Here is a 23,707-nt window from a genome sequence, read left to right on the forward strand (position 1 = left end):
GATTCCAACAAAACTCCAAAGTTTACAAAAAAGCAATATGCTCCTTTGCACAACAAAGGTTTAATGATCTATTCCAGTTTAACTATGAACATATGATGGGAGGTATATTTGCATGTTAAATGTGTCTGCCTTCTTTTGGTTTTCATAGTTTTATCCCCCAAGCTGTCACATTTTGGCAGGGCTGGAAATGCTTCTCAGCATAAACTTCCATTACTTACTTTTCAGAACTTCCAACTCTAGGTAGCATTACAGGATATCCAAATAACCATTCAATATCAATATTAATTATTTTGTTTGCTAACTCCAGAACATCTGGGCTGCCCTACTCAGTTGTAAGAGCAATAGCTGGCTTAATCGTCGCTTGAACCTGTTTTGCCACTCAGTAATATTCTGGTATATCTGATTTTTGGCCTTGGCACCACTTTCCAGCCTGATCCTCCTGATTTCCCTGAAGTCCAAAAGTCTATCTCAGCCTTGAAATGTAGTTAATGACTTGGCATCAACAACTCTCTGGGACAGAGAATTCCAAACATTTATTTGATTAGTGGACAGAAGACACGCACTGTTTAAACCACTGAGCTCTGATATTAATTATTTTTTCATTCAGTTATCTCATTCATTCATTGGTTCTAGACGCCATCGACCAACGCCAAATATTTCTTTAGCGGAACTAATTTTGGGCATACTTGTCTGTATGCCAGAAAAATTCTATTTCTTGAATTAATTTGGGATTTTTTTTTTTTGTGCCGTTAACTGCCAGAAAACCAAAGATTAACACACTAAACGTGAACCCAATGTGAAAACAATGGCATGTGGACTGGACGCGGCCTGCAGCGGCACAGAGCGTTGGAGCACTGAACAACAACTGGGACTTGAAAATGGAGCCAATACTGGCCACTCTGTATACAGTCTCAATGTGCTACTACTGTATATTTGTAACGTATCTGAGATGCTTTTCTAAGGTATCCAACGTGCTTATGTAAAGTGATACCTGCACTGAACGCACTACAAACATGAGAGAAGAGGAGTGAAAAGAAGATGGCCTCAAGTGGAACGTCTTATCTTGGGAGGAGATGCGGCGGAGATGGAAAAACTGAGACCCGGTGTCCATGCAAGAACTAGGGTGGGAGGAGGTATAGTCAAACTCGCTGTGGGAGTCAATGGCTTCATATTGACATCAGTCGATAGACTGTCCCCTGTGATGGAGACAGAGAGATCGAGAAAGGGAGAAGTGGTGTCAGAGATAGTCCATAGAGCATGGTAGAAGTTGGTGGTGAAGAACATCTGAAATGTCCTCTTTCTGTAGTAATGTGGCATTCCCCCCCTAATGTTGTGGATGGATCTCTCACCTGTGTCTCCTCTGGATCCTGCAATTCTCCTCATGATCCCCCTTCCCCCAGATGGAACAGGGATAGACTTTCCCTGGTCCTTCCCTTCCACACCATCAGCTTCCACATCCAAGACATCGTACTCTGAAATTTCTGGCATCTGCAATGTGATCCCACCATCTCTTCCAATCCCACCTCATTCTGTTTACTGTAGAGACCACATTGTCCCCCTTTTCTTGGTTCACTCATCCTTTCCCACCCAAACTGCCCCTCCCCAGGTACTTTCCCCTGTAACCGCAGGAAAAGTAACACCTGTCCCCACACCTCCTCCCTCACCTCTATCCAGTGACCACACCCCCCCCCCCCCCCCCCCACAGCCCTTCTAAGTGAGACAGAAGTTCATAAGCATCGCCTCTAACTTTAACTGCATTCAGTCTTACTTACATTGGTGAGATCAAGCATAGACTAGGCAATAGACTAAGTCTGGATCTCTCGTTTGCAAACCATTATTACTCCCCTTCCCATTCCTGACTTTTCTGTCCTGATTCTCCTCTATTGTCAAAGTGAGACTGCATGTAAATTGGAGGAACAGCACCCCATATTTTGCTAAGGTAGGTAACACCACCCGTTTTACACCCCTCCCTTTCCTGTGTTCGCCCCTAACCCTCCCTTTCCTTCTCTCCCCTCTCCCTTCCAGTCCCCTGCCACCTGTATCCTCTCTAGCTTTACATTTCTTCTCTCTTTATCTGACACCCTCTTGTCAGTGTACTATATCTCCTTTTCACCTCTAGCCTACCCATCTGTCTATCAAACCCCTCCCCTCATCATTACCACCTATTACTTGCCAGGTATTGTCCCACCCCCACCTCTTTTCCAGCTTTCTCTCCCCATCAGTCTGTAGAAGGGTCCCAGACATTGTTTCGTGCCCTCCAGAGATGCACATTGCATTCTCTAATTTTAGGTAACTTATACAAACACTCCCTTCCCTCCTCCCATTACCTCCATTAAAAGCTGGTTAACCAGATCCACAGTTCACAGTGACGTAACCCTCTTGGAACCAATCCCAAGCCGACAATCTGCCTATCGGAACCACCCTGCCTAATGTCACCTGGTACCGGCCCTGATTTGTCCTGGTCTTTTCTAGCTCCAAAAGTCAAGAGTCAAGAGTCTTTTATTGTCATATGTCCCAGATAGAACAATGGAACTCTTACTTTTGGCAGCACAGCAGTTGCTCCCCCACCCTACAATGAGTCTGAAGAAGGGTCCTGATCTAAAACATCGCCTAACCATCTTCTCCAGAGATGCTGCCTGATCCGCTGAGTTACTCCAGCAATTTGTGTCTACCTTTGTTATAAACCGGCATCTGCATTTCATTTTTACGAGATCCTCCAGAGATGCTACCTAACCCATTGAGTTATTTCAGCACTTTGGATTCTTCCCAAGATTCCAGCATTTGCAAGTCCTTATGTCTCTATCTATTTATAATTATTTGCAGTGTTTTCATTGCTGCGTGCCTGCCTGTATTATCATTAACTTTGCCACTCCCAAAAAGGACATGTCTTTCTCTGACTGAGCCTCCATGTAGAATTCGAAGGGTGAATTCTATTTTTCACTGTTCACGTTAATTTCAAACGGTATCTTTCTCCATTTCCCCTCTTTCTTCCCATACACAGCTTTTCTCCTGCTCTCTCACAATTCAGTATTGTACCTCCATTGACCACACTCCATCTGAAGCACATCCCATGTCTGAACTCTGTTTTTTGTTTTTTTGCAACGGCAATGCCCAATTTCACAGCTTTTGACATTTTGCCAAAGATTTAGAAATAAAGGGCACAGTAGTGTTGCTTTTTGGAATGTAGTTCACTACTACAAGTTTACGAAAAGAGAGAAAACTGGGGGAGCAGGTAACCAAGATGTGAGGCTAAGCATGACCCACTAAGCAAATAGTGGACGCGGGCATATTAAATATTTTGACAGATGTTATGTTGTGGTCAAGTTACATCATGTTGCTTGTTCAAAAGCAAGGAAAGTCATGGTAATAATTTCCTAATAGTTTCACCCACAATGGTACTGAGCCAGGTACCAGCAAGACGGACTGGCTGAGAACTAGTCTGTGGCAGCTTGCTCTTGTCATGCACCACAGAAGGGCTGCTTGGAAACTATTGCTCACAACTTTTGCCGCATCAACTGTCATACAGAAGCCAGCCGTTTCCATATTATTTGGTAAGCTACTGTTTAGTGCCATGCCCCTGTTTGGGTTCTCCGAGACGAGACTCCAGATGCAGCAGTCAGGATACCTTGGCCAGTTGACCTTGAAGGGAGGCAAGCAACACGACAGAGCTTGAAGCAGAATTTCAATACCTCAGGCAGGTCCTAGGATATGTTGAAGAAGGAACTGCAGATGCTGGAAAATCGAAGGTACACAAAAATGCTGGAGACACTCATCGGGTGCGGCAGCATCTATGGAGCGAAGGAAATAGGCAATGTTTCAGCCAAAACCCTTCTTCAGACTTTCTGTCCTGGGCCTCCTCCATGGCCAGAGTGAGCACCACCAGAAATTGAAGGAGCAGCACCTCATATTCCGCTTGGGCAGTCTGCACCCCAGCGGCTTGAACATTGACATCCAATTTCCGGTAGCCCTTGCTGTCTCCTCCCCTTCTCAGCTCTCCCTCAGCCCTCTGGCTCCTCCTCATCCTTTCTTCTTCCCGCCCCCCCCCCCCCCCCCCCCACCCTGCATCAGTCTGAAGAAGGGTTTCGGCCCGAAAAGTTGCCTATTTCCTTCGCTCCATAGATGCTGCCGCACCCGCTGAGTTTCTCCAGCATTTTTGTCTACCTCGGATATGTTGAGCAGTGTTCCCATTGACACCAAGGATAAACAATCAGGACTTTGCTTTGAACAAGGGTCTTAGATTAAAACCTAAGTGTTGTATTGGCACACCACATCTTGGCCTCGTTGTTTTCTAGTGCAGTCATACTAATTGGCACATGAATTTGGTTAACTTTGTATTAGTTATAGTTATCATTTTCCTCATTGGTTGATGTTAATAGACTGTCATCAGATAATCTAATTACAAGTACTATTTTCCGGGCATGGTTATCTCAGTTTGGCTCCCCTAAGAAGGCTGAATGCCATGCTCAGTGAGTCAGAGGAATTACTCATAAACAATGACTGTCCTTTTAGCCCAGGACTGAACTGACTGACCTCTCACATGGGCACATACCGGAAAGTGTCTGATACATCCTTGAACTATGGACTAGTAGTGAATTCCTAAGGCTGTGCAGACAAGCCATGCAAAGAGTTGGAACAGGCACTCATTTAATGGGAATAAACTACAAATGTGTCCAAAGTGTTGTTTTCTCATACGCAATGCAGGCAAGAAATTCAATGGTATGAATCCATAATTGATATAAAAGTAGTTGACAAAGAATGAGAAAATTGAGGACCCTGTGGTCTGAAGAGATCCTAAGACACTTAGGCTCCATTATCCTGGGATGGGACCAACTATCTCTGCCACTCCAGTCCACTAAAACATTGTTTGATCCAATTCTTCTTCAATTGTTCCCATATTCCAGCAACACTCCAGCCATCAACTATCCCCTGATAGATACCTCGTACCGATTGGACACAGAGCCAAATGCACACCTAAACAGTGTAAGGCAAGATGCAGGCAATAAAGGAAAAGGCTTGTGTTTTTCCCAAAACCAAGAAACATATTTCAATTTGCAAAATTCTCTGACAATTTACAATTAGTTGTGGAAAAACATAATGGGCTGAACCAAGGAGACATAGAGACACAATTTGGAAATGAGCTCCAGCGCCCACCGAGCCCACATGACCATCCCCAACATATTTACACTAATCCTACATTAATCCCATATTTGTTATTCTTCTCATTCTCATTCATCTCACTCAGATTCTACAACTCACCTACACACTTGAGGCAATTTCCAGTGGCCAATTAACCTACCAACCCACACATCTTTGAGATATGGGATGAAACTGGAGCACCCAGAGGCAACCCTCCTGTAGTCACAGGAAGAATGTGTAAACACCACAGACAGCATCTGAGCTAATTTGTCTGCATTTAATGTAATGTGTAAGTTATGCAAAATCTTCCCCCACAGATTGTTAACATACTGATTCTTCTAAAAAGAACACATTCTATTGAGAGTGGAGGCATAGATTTGCAATATCGCCAGGCAGTGCATACAAATGCCAATGTCATATCTACTTCTTTTAAAAGTTCAACCTCTATTAGCACATCTAATGGACTGAGAGCAATTGCACATGCCGTACGCTGGTTTACAAACAAGATCTGCTGAGGAAGCATATGGACCCTTTCCAAGTGTGAAGAAGCACAAAATGAATAATGCAATGCTTTGTGCAACATAAAACAGACTCAGTGTTTTTTCATTCAGGCAATGCAAGACCAAACAGTAATTAGACGTGAGAAGCACAACGTGCAAAATGTGGACAGCCTGTGTTCATTATTCATTACTAAAGAATTTGATAATAACATATTTAAAAGGTTAATGCCTCTCAAACTAACAAGTATATTCCAAGTTGCAAAGTTTCCTGGCAAATTGATGGTGAAAAACGATGTCCTAAGCACTTAAGAATGAGACCCTGTGACTTAAAATGAACACTGTTTCAGCATTAACACAAAGTCCTCATCCACCCTCCTCGTTTACTACTCAACTTCAGGCTAGCTTTACAATAGCAAATCCCATGAAGAAAACAGAAGACAGATTTTTTATTTTGAGAAAAATGCTAAATGTTTATTTCTACATGTTAACTTTTGAATCCCCACTTTTTGCTTCAGAAACCATTAGATTCAGATGATTTCTGAAAGGAACTACACCGAGTCAAATACAGGCAATTTCTCTTGAATTCAGGTCATTAGCAGCAACAGGCAAACCGGCGAGTTTTCAAGAGAGAGATTTAGCTGTTATGGCTAAGGGAATCAATGGATATGGGGAAAAAGCCGGAACGGGATACTGATTTTGGATAATTAGCCATGATCATATTGAATGGCAGTGCTGGCTCAAAGGGCCGAATGGCCTACTCCTGCACCTATATTCTATGTTTCTATGAAGGCAATTCATTAACTAGTGTGTGGGAGGTGTCTGGAGAAGGTTGATAGGTCGAGCCTTGTGTGACTGGACATGGAGATTGTCCCCTTGGCTGGGGACATGGCTGATCTCATGCTCCTCATGGTTACATGTCCTGTTGACCAGCGGGTCTTTTCTGCTGCGTCTCCAAGACTTTCAAATGGGAGAAATGTTATGGACTCCTAATAGGCGGTAGACTCTTTGCTGAAGCAGATGAGGTAATTCAATGGTGGCACAATGGCGCTGTGGCCAAGTTGCTGCCCAACGCGCCAAAGACCCAGGTTACATCCTGACCTCGGGTGTTGTCTGTGCGGAGTTTGCATGTTCTCTCTGTGATCGCAAGGGGTTTCTCCGGGTGCTCTGGTTTCCTCCCACATTCTAAAGATGTGCTGCTTTGTAGGTTAATTGGCTTCTGTAAATTGTGCCGAGTGTGTAGGATGTGAAAGTGGGTTAGCATAGAACGGGTGTACGGGTGATCGATGGTCAGCATAGACTCGGTGGGCCGAAGGACCTGTGTCCACACTGTATTTCTAAAATTAAAACTACATCTTGGAATCTAACAGAATTTCTCTGCGGAAGCCTGGCCGGCAAACTGGCAGGAATTGGAAGAAAAATCACCACCTGACTAAGATATTGGAAAGGACTTTTCTCCAGGGGCCAAGCATTGTTCAGTTCAGTTTCAGTTTAGTTTATTGTCACATATACCGAGGCGTGCTAACAAGTCGGCAGAAAGACAAAACATGATTACAATTGAGCCATTTACAGTGTATAGATACATGATAAGGGAATAATGTTTAGTGCAAGGTAAGCCAGCAAAGTATGAAAGCAGGGTATGAAAGGAATATGTTCCTAGAACGGGTTTCTTAAAGCAAAATTTAATAAATTGAAAAGCGGGATGAGTTGCATTATGGATATTTTGATACACTGCATTTCAATACAATGAGAAGAGGCGCACTATCAATTATAGTGAAGAATAGCTTCATATATCAAATATATATTTCCCCCAACAGGCAATGGCATTTTTGCAAAATAATTGTAAATTGAGGAATTTGTGAATTTAAAACTGTACATGCTATATGTAACCACACACTATATGTAACCACACACAAGAACTTCCTGAAAATAACAGCTAATGAAAAATGAAGCAACTGTCAAGAAAGTCACAATATGAGGCAACGCAGTGCATTTGTAAATGTGCACAAGGGGGAGTAGTATGACCACAGAGAATGAGATTTATTACAGTCTTCTAGAATTTAAATTTAGCATTTCCTTTAAAAGGGAATTTGGCAAAAGCTTTGGGCACAATTGCAACACATTCCACAGGGTGAGATTCTAGTTTCCTTTGCTGGGGTGGCTATACACCCTGTTTTCCAAAGTCCACAGATGAGTTACATTTAGAAAATGTAATCTAAACCAGAGTAGATTACATTTTCAGATATTTGGAATAACCTGCAGAATATTTTTTTTTAGTTTTTAGGGATACAGCATGGAAACAGTGTCCACACTGACCACTGATCTCCCATTCGAATTAGTCGAATATGATCCCACTTTCTTTATCAAGCAATTAACAAAACACCAACTCTGAGGAGATCAATGGCATTTGACCCACAGGCCAGGTGCAGCTTCTAATGAAGATAATGCCTTCTGTATAGCAGATGCACACTCACTTTACTGAAGCAACATGTTTCCAAACTCATATATTGATGATGCCATATGTATTGTTCATCAAAATATCTTGGTTGGGGTTTCGTGATATTTTTGCAAATCTCTCATTTTGAGTCAACCATCGATTGAGTGATTGTTTCAACTTTTGCAGCTGCCCAAGTTCAGGAAACATGGCGGCCAGACTTTCAATTCATTGTCATCTGCAAATGGGGCCATAAAGCACCAAAATGTATCATTAAGTTCAATTGTTGCATTGATCAAAATGTGATCATTCCATCTATACCTATGACAGTGTAGCCATCCCCAGCAATACCACACTATTGGACAAATAATGGTAATGGCAAGTACAAGAGGAGGACTGATTAATCTAATTGAATGGTGCCAGAATACCAATCATGGTTTCAATGTTAGGAAGACCAAGGAACTGATTGTTGAATTCACAAAGAGAAAGTCAAGGATTGATGAAAATGTCTTCATCGATGGGACAAAGGTGAAGGGAATAAATAGCGTGGAAGATTGAGGAGATTTAGCATATCTCCCGTGGAAGATTGAGGAGATTTAGCATATGGCTGAATAGTGTTTTTTTAGTTTGTAGAGGTACAGCATGGAAACAGGCCCTTCGGCCCACAGGGTCCACACTGACCACCTATTCAAATTAGACAAATATGATCCCACTTTCTTTATTGTCTATTTGGGGAGAAGGCAGGAACGGGGTACTGATTGGGGATGATCAACCATGATCACATTGAATGGCAGTGCTGGCTCAAAGGGCCGAATGGCCTACTCCTGCACCTATTGTCTTTTGTCTATTGAACTTCTACTGGTGTACTGTGGAGAGCATACTGACTGATTACATTGTGGCCTGGTTCAGTAACTTGAACTTCCAGGAACAAAGGAGACTGCAGAAAGTGATAGGCATTGCCTGGTCCATTACTGATACTGACCTCCCAACCACAGGAGACGTTGCTGGAATAATTCAGCAGATCAGGCAGCATCTTTGGAGAAAAGGAATAGGTGACATCTCGGGTTGAGACCTATCTTCAGACTGAGAGTCAGGGGAGAAGGAAACTAGAGGTGTGAAAATGTACAAAGAACAAATTAATGAAAGGTATGAATACCTTGTATACCCTTTATTTCTCCACACCCCTCTCCTGTGCCCCACCAGGACTTTCTTCCCGCTCCCCCCTCCTCCCACATTCCTTCCTTTGGCTCCATAATGTGCAATTTTTCAATCTTTTTGCCTCATGCCTTGTTTTTTTCCATCTTGGACCTCTGTCCACCCCTCTGCCTATCAAAACCCCTCTTCACCTGTGTTAACTTATTACCTGCCACACCCCCCCCCCACCCCGTCGGAAGGTTCCCGACCCAAAACGTCACCAATCCACATTGTCCATGGATGCTGCCTGACCCACTAAAGTTAACCCAGCACTTAGTGTCTTTTTATCCATTTACTGACTTTTTTTTAATCCAGATAAATATTCACCATTACGCTTACATACTATTCTGTTACTTTAACAACAGTTTTAAAGAGTTAAGAAACTGAAAGTAAATATCTATGAAGTTAATAGTTTCTGCACTGCCAGAGTCCATGGCTGTTGCATCTACAGGTGAATGAAGAGGAAAACAGTGAGGGCTCCCATTTCTCACAATCACTTAATAGTTTAGCTGTGAAATATATGGTTGTGGATGTTGGGTGACTTCTGCCTACCCTCCCTGTTGCTGCTTGGTCCCCAACACAGAAAAACACACCAATGAATCAAGGTGCATTGAATTAGTTTATGCAGTTGCCAAGCAGATGTAACTAGGTGTGTTCCCACACTGACAAGTATGAAATTATTGAAATTGTAACAAACATGTCCAAGAATTCAAACATACACCTTCACGTTTCAATGCTTTGGAAGGGAAGTAGCAGAAAGGGCAGGACGATGGCGATTGGTGACAGTAATATATTTTTCACAATCAAGATCCATGCTGAATATTTGATGTATATCTTTATTTTTTAACGCCTTTCTGCTTTTAAAACAGACTTACAAATAGTTGTACAATAGTCGGTTTCTCTGCGGTTACGAACATTAGTTCAAGCATGTTAACAGTAAATTGCCAAAATGTGAACCTTGAAATATTAGACGGGTTTTTCCACACAAATTCTATTATTTCAGCAGATCTATGAATAATAAGATTCCAATTCTAATTGAAGAGAATTCAGTTAAAGTCAAGGAGTAATAGAACAAGAGAACTCTCACCAAATTAATAAATGAATCTACAGTGAATATCATAGTTTCCAAAATATCTAATTTATTTTTATCAAAGACAAAATATCTTATTCTCTCGAATAACATAACCAATTAAAATACATATTTCAGTTAGAAGCCTGTTATGAAGGTTATGCCCTCTTTCTCTATATTTTTTCCAAATAAAACAGTATACATGTTCACTTTTGTTAACAATATTAACACATTTTCAAATGGAGATTGAATTAATAAAATTGTATTCAAATCTGTTGTTCTTTGTACACCAACAGAGGTTCACTGCTAAACATCCTTTTGCCATTTAAAAAAATTACTGTAACGGTCAAGCCATTTTCAAAGAAAACATTGCCTAGCTCTCCTTTCCTTTCTTGAAGACCCTACTCGTTCCAAAGGAACAGGCCATGTAAAGTATCAAGGTGGTTCAAGATGTTGGGCAGTGTACACTTAATAACATCTCCCTAGGTTTTGGGCAGTGTAACACTTAATAACATCTCCCTAGAAAATGGATGGCTCCTATTTTTGATATGCTAAAAGACAGCTGCATTAGTTGCTAGCACCCAGTTGAGTTTCCCCACAAAGAACCACAAAACTGTAAAAACAAAAATCATGCTGAAACAGGGCATGGTTTAAACCCAGAAAAAAAACACTGAGAGAGGACCTACATGCTTCTTTATAGGACCTCACCAAATGCCACGTAGTTCCTGATACTTTGCTGTATGGCATTTAAAGAGAATCCAGAGAAGAGTGTTAACAAAGGCATCAACACTTAAAGGCGCTCCCTTGTACAGCAAAAACAAGAAAATCTGCAGAGAAGGCCACAATTTCCATAATAATTCAGACACAACCTGTGATGATGCTCAGGAGGAAGTTCCTGGGCAACATGTAGAGAGAGGGCCAAGAGACCTGCCTGGTCCACCATTAGAAGATCCTGATACGCCTGGCTTCAGTAGCCTCCTCCAGGAACTCCCCCACACAATGAAGCAATGCCAAAGGAAATTGCATGGTCACACAAGATATGTCCAGGTGACCAGCACAGCAGTTTACTTCAGCAGAGTGGAGATACTCACAGGAAACATTCTTTTTTTAATGCAGCCGTCTGAGCTCCCTAACCAAGATCCACGTGAGGAAATATAGAGAAGTTGTGGCAAGCTCTTAAAGTAACTGGAACAGAAATCTGTTCATTTCAGCATTATCTTGGTATTGAAGATTGGATTGTGGTTTTGTGAAATCTAATTTTGCATCATCATCATGAAAGCACATATAGCTAGTGCTTGGCTAACAAGATGAGACTGTGGGTGCCAAGTGCCCACATATATCAACCTGGAACCTGTCATTTGCCCCTGGTCCTATTGATACAACAGACCTTTAGGCTTTGCTTTGCCATCTCCTTCACTCCATAGATGCTGCTGCACCCACTGTGTTTCTCCAGCATTTTTGTGTACCTTCGATTTTCCAGCATCTGCAGTTCCTTCTTAAAGACCTATGGGCTTTGCTCCATGGCCCCCAGACTCCTGAGTAAAAGGGCTGGTCTTACTCGGTCTCCAACCTGCTGTGGTCAATGGTTTGTTAAACTATACAGATGCAGCATGCAATGATAAGTCTCCACATATCCTTGATTCATGCTGCAATAGCCTCTTTCCTAGGGAGGGAGGTAACACTATCTCATCTTTAGGGAATCAATGGCACTTTTCACTGCTATCCTGGTACATGCAAGGTTCTCATATCTACACATGAGTACGGGGAGTCAGCCAGTGGTAGTTGAAGGTAACCTTATCCTCAGAACCCATCCTTCCCCGCACTGCCATTCACTGAAAAGATCCGTAATTTAAGATTTTCTCAGGATGAAGGAATCATTTGAACCACAGAAGCATGGCTTTCATTAAGAGAAAACTATTGTTATTTAAAATGACCTGCACGTTGAGAAAGTGAAATAATTTCAGTTCACAATGTCGTGGTTATTGAGAGGTGTCTTTGTGGACCTGAGTGCCATCAACGGCTAAATCTACCCATGGAAAGCCAACAATGCTGGTAGATCCCAGTGCCCGACGTGCCCCATCAAAATAGATGAAATCATTTTCTTCACATACAGTGCCTGGGTGTCCTGTCTGATGCAATGGCGAGCAGCAAATTGAGAAAGACAACAGAGATCTACCCAGTAAGATGGAAAGTCCCATAGCTGTGAAGTTGAAATTCAACACGATGTCGATCCCAGACATTAGAGCATGTTCGAAAGTCTTCCCACAGAATATCATACATTTCATTAAGAACTCCTTTGGAAAATATTGTTTGATGCAAAGATTGATCCAGGATCTAAATGTTCTGTGGAAGTAGACTGTTTACAGCCGGATATGTATTACCTCATGCTTGAGGACATTGACCCATCATGTGGCCATCCATGATCACAGTAATATCTCAAGTAATGGTTAGGAAGGAACTGCAGATGCAGATTTAAACCAAAGATAGACTCATAAAGCTGGAGTAACTCAGGGGGTCAGACAGCACCTCTGGACAAAGGGGAAAAGGTGACATTTTGGGTCAAGACCCTTTTTCAGTCTGAAGAAGGATCTTGACACAAAACATCACCTGTTCCTTTTCTCTGGAAATCATGTTAACTTTAACCCCATTCAAAACCTACATAATTGTATCTTTAATAAGAAGCATCTCAGGAATGAGAACTGGCCAATTTTGCCTTCTACTAGATGGCTACTCTGAAAGAAATCAGCTAACTCAGCAGAGAATGGATGCAACCTGGAACATTTCTGATATAAACTGGATAAATCGGCTGATTATTTCAGTGTGGCTTGAATACTATTTGTCCAGATCATCAGTGAACCAATTGACTTTACTGCACTGCCATTCATCTCACCAACAAGCAAATTAAACACACAACATCAGCAATTCGCATGACTTCTGCCAATACAAATTTTCAATGCAATCATTATGACAAAACGATACAGATCTTGCATAATGTTTTAGGGTAAAAATGCATTTGGGATTAATGAAGTTTCCTTGCACACTAGCTGCTTTGGCCTCTTCTGCCAAAATGTATTTTCAAGAAATTAGCCTTTATTTTTGTATTTTCATTGGCTGTTATTGTGTTTATAATTTGTTTGGTTGTTTTGTTCTTTGTCTTTTGCACAAAAGTCTGCGAGCATTGCCACTTTCATTTCACTGCACATCTCGTATGTGTATGTGACAAATAAACTTGACTTGACTTGACTTGTTATTCCTCACTATAGGACCACTTGGTCTCATGCATGTACAAATTTCAATTTATTTCTATAAACACACTGTTATACTTATGAAAAGGCCATTGGCATGTAGAACGTGCATGTATTCAACCATTGTTTTAACAAACCTGTTGAGCGGTAGGCAATGATTAAAAGAATAAATTACTTGCAATTCAATCCTTCAAAGCTTCTTGGTGGATGTGAATAGAATACAACTGATTCACTTCAATTGACCAGATTATCTGTTCAATTGAGAAACATTCAATAGTAGTACATCAGTTTATAAAATGCACAAGCAAAAATTGCAATGGATAGATTTAGCTTGCATTCACTCCTAATATGCATTTAGATAAAACGAAAGACACACCCACTACTTTAAAAGCTGTCTAAAATATCTGCTTTTTATTAGCAAACTTGAATCATAAAATAATCCACGCAATTTTTCAAGGAGCATTTCAGATCAATAAATCAAGTAAATTATGATGCTCAATTAAGATTTAGGTTAAGAAATAACAAATAATTAGTCACTGTACAAACATATGCAATTCAGCAATTTTACTGAGGACAATATTTTCCACATCCTTAGTGCTTGCAATCTCAAGACAAAATTCTGACAAGCTTTCCGTTCTGTAACAGGTTAGAGCACTCACTGTTATTCATCTCCTTCATTTTCTTTGTGAATTTTTTCACTTTTGTTTAGAGATACAACGCGGAAACAGGCCCTTTGGCCCACCTAGTCAGCGCCAACCAGCGATCCCCAAACACTTACAATATTCTACACATAGGGACAATTTCCAATTATACCAAGCCTTCAATTATTCTACAAACCTGTATTTCTTTGGAGTGTGTAAGGAAACCGGGATCTCAGAGAAAACCCATGGAGGTCATGAGGAGAACGTACAAACTCCATACAGACTGCACCAGTAGGATCGAACACGGGTCTCTGGCGCTGTAAGGCAGCAACTCTATCGATGTGCGATCGTACCACCCTACTGACACATCGGTTAAAAAAATTTGGAAACTTAATCCTAATCTAGTCTAATCGCCTCTGGACTTTAGGATTTGGAAAGACTCATACTACTATAGTAAATAAGGAATGCATGGCCAAAAATATCTAAATAGTATCTGTCACCTTAACATATTGGTAAGCGCAACTTGAGATCCTGTTGATTTAAACAGAATATCAAGCACTTGACTAAATAATTACCATGTCAGGGTCTACAAGTGGTGACATAGAATTGAGATTGCACAAGCATCTGACCAATTGCCTCTCTTGCGTAAAAAAAGGCAACACTATAAATGAAATCCATAATGCAAGCTTACTTTACCTTGTGTTAATTCAAAGTTACTCAACTAAGTCAGTCAGATTTGGCTCTAAGTTTCCAGTGTAAATGCAATAAAAGAGACAAAGCAAAAACAAACATTTTCAAACATATTGCAAAAATTATAGAATGCTGAAAGCAGAATTTAAAAATATTTGAAGCAATGAAAACATTTATTGAAAAGCCTAATAAAAATACACATTAACCAAATGAATTGTCCTCCCGATGTATATCTGGACACTAAATATTCACACTTTAGTATAAAATACTTCATTGTCATAATCACAACTACTTCCACAACGAATATGTCCTTGGCACTTCCATCCAGTGTGTACTCAGGTGATTATCCTGCACGATACAGTCCAATACTTCATACGTTAAATGACAGATTACTGTGTTGCTGTGTTTTTTTGTTTTTGCCAGGTCTTTTCCCGCAGGTCCAACTCAGCCTTTGTGAAGGCTGATGGTCCCCAATTAGTGATCAGCTGAGGACCCTTGGAACCTACAAGAATGAACAAATATTCAAAAGGAGCAATTCAAAATGCAGAGGGACACGATCATCTTCAAATAGTTACAATGGCGCCAGCTCAGTACTTCCCACGATTTTGCAAAGAACTTTACTTTGCCTCTAAATTATTTTCTTGCTGACTCGATTTGCCCCTCCTCTGCAGATCATTTGGTTGCAGTTTCCCGAATTTCAAAGGTTAGTATTGGCAATGTTAAGATTTTTGTAATAGATATTAAATGAAAAAGAATCAACATAAAATGCAATAATAAATAAGGAATTAAGCCTTTTTTTAAAAATAGTGGTTCCTACAAAATGCCTTTGTTGTTCAGCCAGGATAAAGCTATGCAAAAATGTGCAATTCAAATGAATCAATAAGCATAATAAAGTCAGATATTTATAAATGAAGTAAAGATATATAATTTATAAATGAGGATATTGATAAATGAAATTAGTACGTTTGCAGATGACACTAAAGTGGGTGGTATTTATAGGTAAAGAAATAGGTGCATAGGGACAGCTCTTTTTTACACAGAGGATGCTAGGTATATGGAATGAGCTGCCAGAGGAGGTATTTGAGACAGGTACTATCACAACATTTAAAAAACATTTGTACAGGTACATGGATAAGAGATGTTCAGAGGGACATGGGCCAAATGCACTCAGGTGGGACTAGTGTAGATGGGGGGGGCATGTTGGTCGGCATGGGCAAGTTGAGCCGAAGAGTATGTTTCCACTCTGTATGACTATGAGATGATATTGGAGACAGATAAATGATTTAAATTGATCAATGATTAGATTTTTAGATTATACATCAGAGAAAAATAGAACAGATTACAGACTGCACATTAACATTTCTTATTAAATATGTTCCAGAAAAAACATTCTCCAACCTCTATATTCCCGATTTGCCATTTAAATCTGATAGGAAGCTCAAAATTGTGAAACCAAGACAATTTCAGTTATTAAAATAATTCAGCAAAGTACAGTTCGCTAGAATGGTTTAGAGTATAGCTAAATTATTTGGCATTTCTCATTGTACTCAAAGATGAGCAATAGGCATCTGAACAGTGACTGCTTGAATGAGCGAATGGTAAGTGACATTTATTTTTGCCTAGCGAAGTTTTGCACTTGCCGAGATGCAATATGGTAAGCTTGGATGTTCCCTTTCATCCACCTCCACTTACAAATTTATATATTCAGATTTGGTCAATAGTTATGTGCAAAAGATCCTATTCTAGTGATGTATGATAATTTCATCACTTTCATAGAAACATAGAAAATAGGTGTAGGAGTAGGCCATTCGGCCCTTCGTGCCAGCACCACCATTCAATATGATCATGGCTGATCATTCAAAATCCGTACCTCGTTCCTGCTTTCTCCCCATATCCCTCGATTCCGTTAACCCTAAGAGCTTTATCTAACTCTCTCTTGAATACATCAAATTATACATCATTCCTTACCTGGCTGTATAAGTCGGAGTAATCCTTCATGTTGTGCCACCTTGTCTTTCCAGTTGTTTGTCTTACTGGCTGCCAACTCTAATTTTTTTGCCACCTCCTGTTAACAAAATATCAAGAGTAGAATCAGTATGTGGCACTATTTTAATAACTATACAATGTTTCCAATTTTATTGCCACATCTTTCTCTCAGGTTCAAGCTCTGAGGTTCCAAGACTTTATTTGTCAACTTGACTGTGCATATTGCTCAGTAATTGGGTCACATTAATTCAAACAGATCTGCTCCCTATTCAAGATCTACACTCATTCACTGTATATTAAGATCAGATCAGGAATTTAGCAATTTCCCCTTCATGATTCAAGGAGTCTGAAAACAAGTCCATCAAGATCAGCTAATTATGGAGGGCAAGTTCATGGGTATCCTACTTCCTACGAAGGCTGGCTATACCTATTTGCATCTCATATGACAACCTTAGCTCTTGAACGTTTTGTCACTATCCTGCTAGTGTGCACCTGCTGATCTCTTTTGTACACAACTGATACAGCAATTTCTTTTCTCCTTCATAGCCAACAGGACTCTAACATTACCAGCTGCAAAATGCAGCAAACCTAAGGCTTACACCTCCTATCTCCCACACTTTAACCATATAACCATATAACAATTACAGCACGGAAACAGGCCATCTCGACCCTTCTAGTCCGTGCCGAACACGTATTCTCCCCTAGTCCCATACACCTGCGTTCAGACCATAACCCTCCATACCTTTCCCGTTCATATAACTATCCAATTTATTTTTAAATGATGAAAACGAACCTGCCTCCACCACCTTTAGATTTGAAATACAACGTGGAAACAGGCCCTTCAGCCGATTGCCTCTATGCCAACCAGCAATCACCCTGTACACTATCCTACAAACTAGAGACAAATTACAATTTTACCGATCAATTAACTTATAAACCTGTACGTCTTTGCAATGTGGGAGGAAACTGGAGCACCCAAAGAAAACCCATATGGTCACAGGAAAAACATACAAATTCTGAACAGACAGCACCTGTAGTCAGGATCTAATCTGGGTCTCTGGCGCAGTAAGGCAGCAACTCTACCACTGCTGTGCAGTGCAGTGGAGAGATAAGTTTTTTTTGCCTTCCATCACAGTGATGTGATGGATGTATGTGTAAATTGTGTTGTGTCTCAGGTCTTTTTCGTTTTGTAATGTATGGCAGCAGAAACAACATTTCGTTTGGACCTCAACGGGGTCCAAATGACAAATAAATTGTATTGAAATTAACACTAGAAATCTCAGTAGCAATTTCACATTAGGCACATGCTGTACATCAATTTGATTTGTTTAATGCTTGACACACAGAGTAAATCTAATGGCTAAATTAAGAAATTGACTGCATTTTTAAAGATGTGCAGTCTTATCTTGATATCAAACTAGAAAACAAGAAACAAATTTAATTGATTCAGCATTTTATGTTCTACAATGAAACTGTTAAGCATGAAAAAATAAGACATATTTTGTGCCACATCAGCTGACTCTAATTTTCCACGCAATGTTTCTTATCGCAGTGAGTTAGCATCTTACCCCATATTGCTCAAGAGCTTGCTGTCTCTCCCACTCAAGCTCCTCCAGTTGCTTCATTGCATCTTCCAGTGCCTGATCTTTTTCAGCTCTCTCATTTTCCAATTCTTGCTTTTCTGCTTCAGTCAATTGGATCGTTTGTTGTTGCTGTAAATGAAGCTTCTCCAAATCCTGTCGTTTACTGCACTCCTCTTCCAGCAATCTACATCAGCAAAGAAATAAAATGATAGCAAGGTCAAAGCATAAGCAATCTGGTCAAGGTCAAGAGCATTCTTGTCAAAATCACTCATAATAGAAATAACAATAGATCAATGTGCCTGGTCCTTCTATATTGCTGCTGGAAAACAAAATCAATCTGTTATCCAGTGAGGAGAAGCCACTGATAACCTTCTGTTGTGGATCCATCAGCAGTGCTCTGGCCACTCAGTTGGAATGTGGTATTTTTTAGTTTAGTTTAGCGATACAGCACAGAAACAGGCCCATCAGTCACTGAGTCTGCACCGACCAGTGATCCTCGCACATTAATACTGTCCTACACACACTAGGGACAATTTACACTTATACCAAGCCACTTAACCTACAAACCTGTACGCATTTGGGGTGCATGAGGAAACCGAAGATCTCAGAGAAAACCCAAGATCTCAGAGAAAACCCATGCGGTCACAGGAAGAACGTGCTAAGTCCGTACCGACAGCATCCGAGGTCGGGATCGAACCCGGGTCTCCGGCACTGTAAGCTCTGTAAGGCAACGACTCTACCGCTGCGCCACTGTGTGCCCTGAGCGTTAAAGTTCCATTTCAAAGAGTGGAGCATGAAAATCCAGTCTGAAATTCCAATTTAATACGGTGAGAGTAGTGTCTGTTCAGGCACTGGGCTAGATTTTAGATCCCATCGTGCTGGGTTCTTTCCCCAGTGCAATAAGATCCAGATGTAGATTGATAATTCACAAAAAGGCAGCTGTGTGGTGCGTAGCAGGGGTATCGCCGTACCAGAAATTTGATTGGGTTCTTCAGTGGTGATGGCATTTATTAGAGAATTGATACACTTCACTTACAACATTTCATGTCAAAGATTTCTTTTAGAATGGTGCATGAGAAAATGAATCAACATGTTCTGGGAATGATCATTAATCCAAGTTCACTTGCTATAACCATGTTTTTATTAACATTTCCTAGTAAGGGACACCTTGCAAAGTCAGCCCTGAATACAAAGCTAGTTAGTCATTAAGGCCCTTACTAGGAAATGTTAATAAAAACAAGGTTATAGCAAGTGAACTTGGATTAATGATCATTCCCAGAACATGTTGATCCATTTTCTCATGCACCATCCTACCTACCTCCTTCTTGACCCACCAAAGTCTATGATCTGCACCCAGCACCATCCCACCTCAGCCAATGCCTTCACTATTTAACCTGATGCCACCAGGCCCCATTTAGTTCTAGCAGCACTGACACTTCCCCAGTCAGAGCAGGCAGCACTTTTGATTCCAGAAACATGCAGCAGAAACATGTGCTAATCCCCATGTAGCAGCATGTTCTCCAGCACCTTGAGCTCTCTCAGAGGAGATGTTAAACGTAGGTACTTAGAGATGCAGTGTGGAAGCAGGTCCTTCAGCCAACCATGTCCACGCTGACCATCGCTATGTTATCCCACTTTCACAACTACTCGCTGCACTCCAGAGGCAATTTATAGCAGCAAATAACCTACAACCCACATATCTTTGGGACGTGGGAGGAAACCGGAGAACCCAGAGGAAACCCACGCAACCACACACGGAGGAAACTCCACATAAACAGCACCCGAGGTCAGGATCGAACGTGGGTCATTGGTGCTGTGAGGCAGAAGCTCTGCCAGCTGTGCCACTGTGCTGACTCTATCAAATGAACGATAAAGATCCTATGACAATTTCCAAAGAAGAGTTGGGAACCGTTCCCCAGTTTCCTTGCCAAGAGTCAAGAATAATTAATTATCAGATATACTGAAACGGAACAATGAAACTCTTACTTGCAGCAGCACAACAGGTCTGTAAACACAATACTCAATAGATAATATAATAAACAAACAAAAAAGCTCAATAAATAAAAAACCCAATGTAGTGCAAAACAAAACAAAAGGCTCAAAATCTCGAGAGCAACCACAGCAGTTCATAGTTGGAGTTCATAATGTTCAATAGCCTGATGGTCGTGAGGAAGAAACTGCTCCTGAACCTGGACGTTACAGTTTTCAGACTCCTATTCCTTCTTCCAGATAGCAGGAATAATGTGAGAGCATGGCCAAGGTGGTGTGGGTCCTTGATAATGCTGGATACATTTTTGAGACAGCGCCTCCTATAAATCCGTTTGATGATGGGGAGATCAATACACATGATGGACCAGGCAGTGTTCACCACTTTTTCTAATCTCCTTCAGTCCAAGGTGTTCAGATTGCTGAACGTGGCCGAGATATAACCAGTCAATATGCTCTGTACCATACACCAGTAGATCTTCAAGAAAATATTTGCTGACATACCGAATCTGGGATGTCAGTACTTTCATATGAAGAAAGACTGGATAGACTCGGCTTGTACTCGCTAGAATTTAGAAGATTGAGGGGGGATCTTATAGAAACTTACAAAATTCTTAGGGGGTTGGACAGGCTAATGCAGGAAGAGAGTTCCCGATGTTGGGGAAGTCCAGAACAAGGGGTCACAGTTTAAGGATAAGGGGGAAATCTTTTAGGACCGAGATGAGGAAAACATTTTTCACACAGAGAGTGGTGAATCTCTGGAATTCTCTGCCACAGAAGGTAGTTGAGGCCAGTTCATTGGCTATATTTAAGAGGGAGTTAGATGCGGCCCTTGTGGCTAAAGGGATCAGGGGGTATGGAGAGAAGGCAGGTACAGGAAACTGAGTTGGATGATCAGCTATGATCATATTGAATGGCGGTGCAGGCTCAAAGGGGTGAATGGCCTACTCCTGCACCTATTTTCTATGTTTCTATCTCCTCAATCTTCTAAAGGGCCCGTCCCACTTTCACGACCTAATTCACGACCTTTTTCACTCGTGGACATTTTTCATCAGGTAGAAAAACGCCCCGACCTATCTGATGCCACGAGTACCTACGACTAGCATCACGACCTACCTACGACCTTGTGACGACCATGCTGCGAGTATGAGTCAAGGGCAAACTCGGCAGAGTTCATGAATTAGGTTGTTAAAGTGGGACAGGACCTTAAGGGTGCAGAGGTGTAGATGGGCTTTCTTTATGGGTCCAGGATTGACTTTCAGAGATATGCATGAAAGTTGAAGTTGTTAACTCTCCACCACTGATCTGTCAATAAATGTGTAGGAAAGAACTGCAGAAGCTGGTTTAAATCGAAGGTGGACACAAAATGCTAGAGTAACTCAGCGGGACAGGCAGCATCTCTGGAGAGAAGGATCGAGACCCGACGTTTCGGGTCGAGACCCTTCTTCTGACTTATTCAGACTGAAGAAGGGTCTCGACCCATCAATGAAGACAGGTTTGTGGATCCTCAGCCTTCCCTTCTAAAGTCAACAATCAGCTCCATGGTTTTATTGACATTGAGAGCAAGGTTGTTGTTCTGGCATCATTCAATGTAACAATCAATCTGATTTCTGTACTCTGACTCGTTAATTGCCAACACACAACTTTACTGAAACAGATCTGGTCATTACCACATTGGCACTTTTGAGGGTTTCCGGAGTACAAATTGCCTGTTGCATTTTCTACATAAAAGTAACTACAGTTCAGAAAGTTCTTCATTAGTTATAATGTAATTTGAGATGTCCTGTAAGATGCTACATAAAAATGCAAGTCTCTTCCTTTATTTTCAGTAACACGTGCATTTTTTTTGTTGGATGATCTGTATCTTTTTTTTCATATCCTCTTGTGTGATACAAGTTAGGAACAGGAATTGGCCAATTGGGGCCAGAATGCTGCTCTGCCATTTAATAGAATTCAGGTTAATCTCCCCACAGTAAAATTTCATCCCTGCCTTACTAAGATACTTAAGGGCCTATCCCACTTAGGCGATATTTTGGGCGACTGCCGCAAAATTTTCATGGTGAAAAATTTGTGGCGACAGTTGCGACAATTTTTGGACAATATATATTTCCCAACCTTTAACTTTAATAATCACTCAAATCTACCTGTTCAAGTACGCTGAAATGTATCTACTATGCATTTGCCAACTAACTTGACATGTCAATATTTCTCTGTCATATACGTTATCTTAGGTAATTCTTGTGCTACTGATCTTCAAAAACTTGGAAATGCGGCTCTCTTCACATGATATTTAAGCTATTAATTTAAAAAAGTGAACACAAATTTTGCAAGACACCGTTTTCACTTTCTTCTAATTCAAGCAAACTACACTTTATCCTTAATCTCTATTTTATTAATAATGTTATAGCAACCATGAGCAAATAATCACATCATCATTAATTTGGGATAACAATCTTTAATGTAAAAAATTATCAAGGGCCTTCCAATATCCACACAGACATTCCAATATATCGAACTTTAGAAAATTATTTTCAAATTTCTTATATAAGATGTGACCTACTCTTCACAAATCAATACTGGTTCTTTCTAAGAAGTTCAAAATTTTATGACCTCCATCTACCCTCAATTTTCCTAGTGTATAATTTCCTTATTCCTTTCTTACCTTCCTCAAGTAATGAGCTTACTTTTGTGATTTTTCAATTCATTTCTGAATCGATATCAAATGTTTTTGTAAATCACCTAAACTATTTGCAATATCCTCACTGTCTACAGTTAAAAGTCTTAAAATCAGATCTTGGGCATCTGTGAGGCTTTAACACAATCAACTTCCAAAATTGTATCCTTCTTGATGCCAACTTTGGCGAGTTTATATCCTTGACATTAATGATTTCCATATGTAAGTATAAAACTATATTCTCCTAATCTGGGCACATAATTACCCAACAGGTTTGCTATATCCTTATTGTCATTTGCAGCGTGCCGGGAATGTCCCCGGCAAGCAGCGGCCAAGCCAACCAGCAAACCCGGCTCGCCGCGGCGGACCAGAGACTTGCTCACCGGGGACCGAAGGAGGATCAGCCTCCTTGCCCTGGTCCACCCTCCAGACACTAATGCCCCTGTCCCACTTTGGAAACCTGAATGGAAACCTCTGGAGACTTTGCGCCCCACCCAAGGTTTCTGTGCGATTCCCGGAGGTTGCAGGTGGTTGCCGGAGGTTGCAGGTAGTGGAAGCAGGTAGGGAGACTG

At 41.0% G+C, this 23,707-nt stretch overlaps 1 protein-coding gene across 1 annotated transcript in view; it reads right to left on the reverse strand.

The window, feature by feature from the left end:
• Positions 1-10,661: 10,661 nt before the first annotated feature.
• swap70b (switching B cell complex subunit SWAP70b) overlaps positions 10,662-23,707 on the reverse strand; it is an 81,862-nt gene continuing 68,816 nt past the window's right edge. Inside the window, exons 10-12 of the mRNA XM_055649467.1 lie at positions 18,461-18,659; positions 16,875-16,971; positions 10,662-15,408 (exon numbers count right to left, since the gene is read on the reverse strand). Coding sequence (XP_055505442.1) covers positions 15,296-15,408; positions 16,875-16,971; positions 18,461-18,659 — 409 coding nt within the window. The 3' untranslated portion in view covers positions 10,662-15,295. The remainder of the gene's footprint in view (positions 15,409-16,874; positions 16,972-18,460; positions 18,660-23,707) is intronic.

This window comes from Leucoraja erinacea, chromosome 18 (assembly GCF_028641065.1).
Source record: "Leucoraja erinacea ecotype New England chromosome 18, Leri_hhj_1, whole genome shotgun sequence".
In the NCBI taxonomy this organism is placed as follows: domain Eukaryota; kingdom Metazoa; phylum Chordata; class Chondrichthyes; order Rajiformes; family Rajidae; genus Leucoraja; species Leucoraja erinaceus.